The sequence below is a fragment of the Harpegnathos saltator genome, unplaced genomic scaffold, assembly GCF_003227715.2.
Source record: "Harpegnathos saltator strain DR-91 unplaced genomic scaffold, Hsal_v8.6 scaffold1, whole genome shotgun sequence".
Taxonomy (NCBI): domain Eukaryota; kingdom Metazoa; phylum Arthropoda; class Insecta; order Hymenoptera; family Formicidae; genus Harpegnathos; species Harpegnathos saltator.
This window is the reverse complement of record NW_020229872.1, coordinates 896,672-903,742: the sequence shown is the minus strand read 5'-3', so window position 1 is coordinate 903,742 and position 7,071 is coordinate 896,672. Positions and strand designations below refer to the sequence as shown.

Genomic DNA, 7,071 nt, shown 5'->3' with positions numbered 1-7,071 from the left:
GTTGCATCCCGTTTCGAGGAAAAGGAAGGAGGAGGAAGAAGGAGCGAGTTCACTCCGCTTCGCTCGCGCGTGATCCCTAACGGCCGGTCGTTTTCGTTGCACTGCAAGATAGATTGTGGATCGTACGAATAAAGAAATTGCACTAAACAGCAAACGCGCTGATCAAACATGAGCGAAGACGTTGCCCGAGGTGCAAGCTACTCTTCTAGTTCAAACATTTGACTCTGTAAAAAGCGATAAATGCTAAAACGAAGATTTAAATTTATATATATATATATAAATTTATATAAAAAAATTTATATAAAACTTTTTACATGTACAAAGATATAAATTTGTAGTTTTGTGTAAAGAGATACACAAAGATGTAAACAATCATATAAAGATCTTTTCTCTATAAGAAGTTATAGCTCTGGGATTACGTATACGTATAACAGTTTTTGTTGATATCACTCGGTTAATATCAAAGTGCATTTCCTGCCATGCTATTTCACCGATAAAGCGTTTACCTCGCCTTTATTCGCACGTCCCACGAGATATTCGACGCGTTATTGTCAACATGACTTCGGCGCCAGTCGACATGCGCTGCGCTTGAAGCATCCGGCATTCGCCGGATATCGTCCTCCGGAGCAAATAACCATCGGAGTAACAGAGCGATACACCTTGTTTGAAGGTACAAGATCAAACTGTAACAGTCGCGACGAGATCGGCGAGTGTATTTGCGCGCGATCGAGCGGTCTCGCGGCTGTCAGTTCGTCGATACCGCGAAACGACCTCTTTATTTCCGTACATTTATGCTAAAAGGTAAAATGTAAAAAGAATAATCGGATTCCGCCGCTCGTCCGGACTCGCGCGAATCCGAGATAATCGTGTAGTTGAGCTATACAACGGCTAATCTCGCCAGCCGCGTCATTCGTTCGACGACTCACTCTGCAACGTTTCGCGAACGACACCTCGCTTACACACACACACACACACACACACACACACACACACACACACACACACACACACACACACACACACACACACACCACACACACGCACGCACACGCACCACGCACACCCACACACACACACACACACACACACACACACACACACACACACACACACACACACACACACACACACACACACATATGTATGTATTTCTATGCTTATGTATCGTAAGAGTCACTAAGTGCTGATTTGTTGATTAATATATATCGATATAACGTGTGTGTATATATATATATATATCTCTCTCTCTAAGGCGGTAATAAACGCGATTTAATAAACGGAATGATAAGATTGTCCCGGCGAGGGAACGAGGGGGAAGCAAGAACTTAACGGAAGACTTTTGTAATATTTGCTGTTGTCACACGATCATGCTTTAACGTAGGAAACGCGAGAACGTCGTCGTCGTCGTCGCGCGGCATTCTCGACGGTGTATGCACGTTGAAAGACACTGTAAAGAGCGGATGAATGAAAGGACGCGGAGATACGCGCGGGGATCCAACGATGACTCGAGTTCGCGAACGATGTGATATGTAGATTAAAAATATATACATACGTATGTGTATGTACGTACACATTAGTACGCACGTATATATATGTATGTAACACATACAAGATGTCCCGAAGCCGGTAATAAAAGAAGTGGGTGACCCTACGTGAAACAATACAGAGAGATAGAGAGAGCAAAGCCACCTGATTCCACGCGACGAACGAATCAAATACGCGTTTTAATTGAAAACATAAGACTTGTTCTCTTTAGCTGGACCAGGTTGTACTTGTTGCTTGCAGAATGAAATAATAATATTGCCTAACATTGAAAAAAAAACAAGCAAAAAGAGTCCTAATGCGTCATTAGTTAAGCTAAAAGGAACTAAAATTTCTGGCATTTCCCATACAGCACGAAAGTTGCGACAACCTTTCTGCAATATTGCTACAACATTGTAACGTTGCAGCAACGTTTTTTCAACTTTATATACTGTATGGGTTATGAGCCAAAAAATCAATCGAATATTCAAAGTTGTCTCTCGAAAACGAAGAATGAGGAAGTTTCATTCTGGCTATGTTTTTTTTTTCATGGAGAATCACAACTTTCTGGCTGCACCATCAGCTACGGGTCACCTTGCACGAACATACATAAATTTTCTTCATCTTAAAACTTAACTTAAGTAAGATATACTTAAAACGAGAGTCGCACATAAAATTCGAAAGGATAAAATTAACACAGAGAGGCGCACAGCTAACTAGGGCATTCCAAGCCTGGAAGATCAAATGCGTCCAAGGCGACGTGTTTTCTTCCAAGTAGACGAGAGTTGGCGCACAACGTGGGCTCTGCGCCCTCAAACGTTGTTCGTCGCACTCGCTTGCATTCGGTGCGATCGACACAAATTATTATTCGCGGCCTATATATAATTTACATAGTTTGTAGTGAGACGCGTCGAACTCGACTCGATCGAGCTCGAAATTTTTCAATCGAGGTTGGCTCGAACTCGACACGATAATCGCAACGACGATCAGGCAGCAGCAACCGCACGCGGCGATCGTTACAACGTAGAACATCATTAGCGTGACACGGTAATAAGGAGAAAAAAAATTGTAGATGAAAATGCACGTGTCTCATCCGTTCGCGAGGCGGAGGAGAAAGGAGGGGGGGGGACGTATCGGAACAAACGACGAGAGAGAAACGCCGCTGTGTGCGCGAACGCAATGCACAACCGGCCCTTATCTATCTCTAGACTAGAAAGAAACGCGTCGCTCTCTTGCGCGCGGGCGACGCATCGAAGGTTTCGTTACGTTGTATGAACGCGAAGAAGAAGAGTTTTGTGGGGCTGGGGGAAAGTCCCGGCGAACAGGTCACCTCTTTCTCTCTTTCTCTTTCTCTCTCTCTCTCTCTCTTTCTCTCTCTCTCTCTCTCTCTTTCTCTATTCCGTATTTCTCACATTCGTTATACTCTCCCGCACGATACATCGTATACGTATACGAGGTCTCTCACTAAAAGAAATATTGCTAATGCTTCGTCGACGACGGGGACAGGACTCGCGTAGGACTCGCACTGTCCCAACTTTTCACGTCAGCTTTCCAGCGCAAAAAGCGTGAGTACGCGAGAGAGAAAGAGAAAAACGAGACGCGACCGTCTTTGGAGGATCGACTGTCTCGTCTCGACCTGCGATTACAGCGACCTACGAGGCAAGGAACCGGGTGAAAGATCGGCAAGAGGGTCTCCAGGCACGGGCGGATCAAACCATGAACACCTCGACGAAGGGATTGCACTCAGTTTGCGGTGGCGGCAACGCGGCCATCCGCTTCTCTAGCTCCATCCGCGGTAGATACGCCTCGATACGCGCGTCGGCCGCTGTCGGAGTAGACGTCGGCACCGTTGCACCCGGAGCTATCTGCAGACATTCCGCTGGTGCTAGCTGAAAACACATGATTAAGTTGGAACAAATCTCAGCGATGAGAAATATTAAATAATATTCGAAGCGACTGAAAAATCTTGACTAAAGCCAAACGTTCTGAACTTTATCTCAAAGAACAGATCTCGGTTCTTACAAACGTTGAGTATTTGCATAAAAGTTCTGGGCGTGTCCAACCGCAGTAAGAAAGATCTTATGAACAGAGTGTGACAGAAATAAAAATCATAATTTACAGATACTGAGGAAAATTATTCAATTCGATTTTGATAAGGAAGGATGTCACTTTCATTCCTGTTCCAAATGTCATTTACTGTACAGAAAGTTGCTGAAATAATAATAATAAGTAATTTCAAGAGCAAGCGTGGTAGAACGGTAAATTTTGCTTAAGTCTCTAATTGGATGAATAAAATATAAAATAAAATAAATATAATAAAAATAAATATAAAATAAAATAAAATCAAATATAAATAAATATAAAAGAAAATAAATATAAATAAATATAAATAATAAAAATAAGATAAACAAAAATAAATATAAAAGAAAATAAATATAATAAAATAAATATAAAATAAACAAAACATCAGAACGGTACACTGACGACGATTGACTTACCAGAGCCGCTTGCTGAGGGATCGGCGCGATACCGCTGACACTCGCGGGAGTGTAATAATTGGTCGGACTGACCGGCGGCGAAGGGTAAGGCCAGTAGAAGATAGGCGGTGGATATGGCGTCGCGAATTGCGGCGGGCCGCGCGGTAACATTGCGGCCGCAGGTGGGAATATCGCGACCGGCGGCGGCGGCGGCGGCAACATCGTGCCTCCTACAGAAAGAAAAACAAGATAAACGTCCGGCTCCGGCTCGAGTGAACTCGGCTCGTTCGAGTCGGTGCGTGCAAAACAGCAGGAAGCTCGTTGGAATTTGTCGTGGCGAACACGAACATCTCGATCGAATCTTTTAGAAGAGGTCGCGACTCGCGAGGTCGAGAAACGTATTATCATCGTCTTGTTCGGAGATCTTTCGTCACTCTGGCGGATCTCGCGGGATCGCAGATCGTTACAACAATAGTCGTGTGATTCGCACAGAAAGAGAAAAAAAAGAGAGACTCGTAGTACCCACGATTGTCCGTCTATGTATGTACAAACGTAAAGAAGAGTGCCCACTAATGTAACCACTCCACAATTACGACGAGTGACATCGTGCAGATCCGCAGGAGTTTCTAGAAGCACACAAAGCGATCGTTTAGTACTAGTAATGCGCCAAGTATATATCAGTCGACCATAATCAACGGGCTAAGTGTCCGCACGCTACGAAAGTGAATTAGTGCGCTCTCTCTCTCTCTCTCTCTCTTTAGTGCTTTTTCGGTATCAAGAGCCGCCGAAGTTTTACAACCCTTCGTGCAACCCTTGTCGCGCCGATCCGCACGATTTCACTTTCAACTCAGACTGCTCTTGTACGGTACGTGCAAAACACGAGGAAGCGATTCTCACGAAGTTACACGGGGCAAGGACTATGTCTCGTGAATGTTTGAAACTCGGACTGAGTACTCTCTTGCGCATTTAAACGAGAACCTGAAATTTAAATTAAACAATCAGTCAGGAGAGTTCGGCTGAATTGAAAACAGGTTTAAGTGAAATTTGGAGGAAATATCACTCGTACTATCACACACAGTCGTGCGCAGAGGTTTCAAATTCAAAATTCACATCGGCGAGTCGGCAAAAAATGTTGGGATCCCTTCGTGTTTGCCCGGAACGTATAAGAGGCAGTCATCCATAGGAATAATGAGACTTGGACTTTTCCTACCTGTAAGCACAGAAGTTAGTATTTTGTAGGTCCCGCTACCATAACAGCAATCGACACTGCACCATTGTAACACGATATATATGTATATATATATGTATATCTTTTTATATATATATATATGTAATGCAGCAACTTGCGTATTCGCCCCTCTGCCAAATCACCAGATACACGCAGATTCTCTCTCTTTCACACTCACTCTTTCTCTTTCTCTCTTCTCCTCCCCTCTATCCTTCTCTTTCTCTTCCTCACTCCCTCACTCCCTCACTCCTTCACTCCCTCTCTCTCTCTCTTTCTCTCTCTCTCTCTCTCTCTCTCTCTCTCTCTCTCTCACTTCCTCCTCTCTCGCCCAGCGAAAAAGCCATTTTGCGTGCGACTTCTTTTTTTTGTAATTAGTCGGCGAAAGGTAAAGCCTGTACGCGTATCGCCTCTTGTTAATTTGCAAAACGCGGCGTTCCTCGCTAGAGATTTCTTTCACCTCGGTTACAGAAACGAGAGATTCCGACAGTCGTTAAACGTACATATATAATATAAGTAGCATTCTGTGAATATCTGAGAACCATGAGTGTGCAAGTACAAGTAGCCTTCCGAGTTATTAAGTGCTCTTGATAAGCGGAGACGTGATAAACGAGACAAACAATAACAAACCGTCGTACATCTCGCGCGATTCAATTCGTCGTATGAATTCATGAATCGCCGTTTGCGGCGAAAGTTCGGGGTGAAAGAAACGTGATGCGTGACGGGAGAGAAGATACGCTAGACTACCGTTACCTAAAACTCTAGGCCGCTGGGACGATCGGCATAGCAGGAAGCAATGGTTCATAGACACTTGCCACATTGAGAAGGGTGACTTCCGGATACCGTTAGAGACTCGGAGTAACTCGAGAACTCTCTCAGCGGCAGCGAAGCCGGCTGACGGAGCTCGTCGACAATCGATACGTCTGTGAGAGACACGGACGAACAGAAAAGAAGGCACACCTAGAGATTAGTCTTACGACTGGAGATGGGGAAGGATTCGTGCGCTCTCTAAATTTCCCGGGGTGCAATCTCGTTCGGAACGAGCGAGAATTCACTCCCGCTACTCCGAACGAAAATGCTGCCGCTCGGAGCTGCAAGAGTGAACGGTCGGTTCACTCTTGCAGCTTCGGTCGGTCGGAGTAAAATTCTTCCCCGCTCTAGATACATTATTTTGCCTGAGGCTCTTTTCGCACCTTTTTCCAGCCGATTTAAATCACGTCATTCAACACGTTTGCATGCGCCGTGACGCTAAGAAACGTGTGAAAGGAAATCCATGAAATTTAAAGAGAGTGCACAGAGAGACACGAACGGAGAGACAGAGAGAGAGAGAGAGAGAGAGAGAGAGAGAGAAAGAGAGATGGGGGGAGAGAAGGGAGAAAGAAAGAGAAACAAAGAGAAAATCAGAGACAATCTTTGCGCAAGAGAACGAGAGAAGGAGCAACAGAGGAGAAAACAACAATAAACAGAACGAGCAAGAGAAAGAGAGAGCTAATAAATAGTTACGACACAGAAATCTCCAACTTGATCTGTAGATATACCAAAGATACCTGTGACCCCAATGGAAAAAAAATGTATAGAACGTAACAAGATAACGATGGTTGCGATCTTCGACGTGTGGACTCTTCGATCAAGGGGAGGAGTCGCGTCCCCGTGGCTCTGTGGTTAATCACCTAATCCGAGACATACGAGAGACCACTGTGGGAAAAGAGAAAAGAGAAAGAAAAAAAAAGAAACACGCGAGAAGCGCGATTGCGAAGGGGGAACGAAGAAAGCCGGGGAGGAGACGAGAGGCAGCAGGCGGGAGAGACGAGACGCGAAGAGCGCAACCATCGTGCGAGGTAATATAAT

The 7,071-nt window shown here is 44.8% G+C and overlaps 1 protein-coding gene across 2 annotated transcripts; it reads right to left on the bottom strand.

Annotated features, from left to right (window-relative positions):
- Window positions 1–1,097: 1,097 nt before the first annotated feature.
- On the bottom strand, window positions 1,098–5,466 carry LOC112589531 (leucine-rich repeat extensin-like protein 5). Of its 2 annotated transcripts, XM_025303371.1 has the most exons (3): window positions 4,521–5,466; window positions 4,020–4,228; window positions 1,098–3,410 (listed from the first exon to the last, which is right to left on the bottom strand). In XM_025303371.1, exons 2-3 carry the CDS (start codon window positions 4,218–4,220, stop codon window positions 3,231–3,233), a joined length of 381 nt encoding a protein of 126 aa, XP_025159156.1. In that variant the 5' UTR covers window positions 4,221–4,228; window positions 4,521–5,466; the 3' UTR covers window positions 1,098–3,230. The 2 variants fall into 2 exon arrangements, with proteins under 2 accessions (XP_025159156.1, XP_025159117.1); XM_025303332.1 differs by having other exon boundaries at window positions 4,020–5,464.
- Between the last annotated feature and the right edge of the window lie 1,605 nt (window positions 5,467–7,071).

Bases quoted from the DNA above. Each gene is read 5' to 3' on its own strand.
- LOC112589531 (XM_025303332.1), bottom strand. From the start codon at position 4,406: ATGATAATACGTTTCTCGACCTCGCGAGTCGCGACCTCTTCTAAAAGA. The intron at 3,411-4,019 runs GTAAGTCAATCG...ATGTGTTTTCAG, and splicing joins TCCCTCAGCAAGCGGCTCTG to CTAGCACCAGCGGAATGTCT.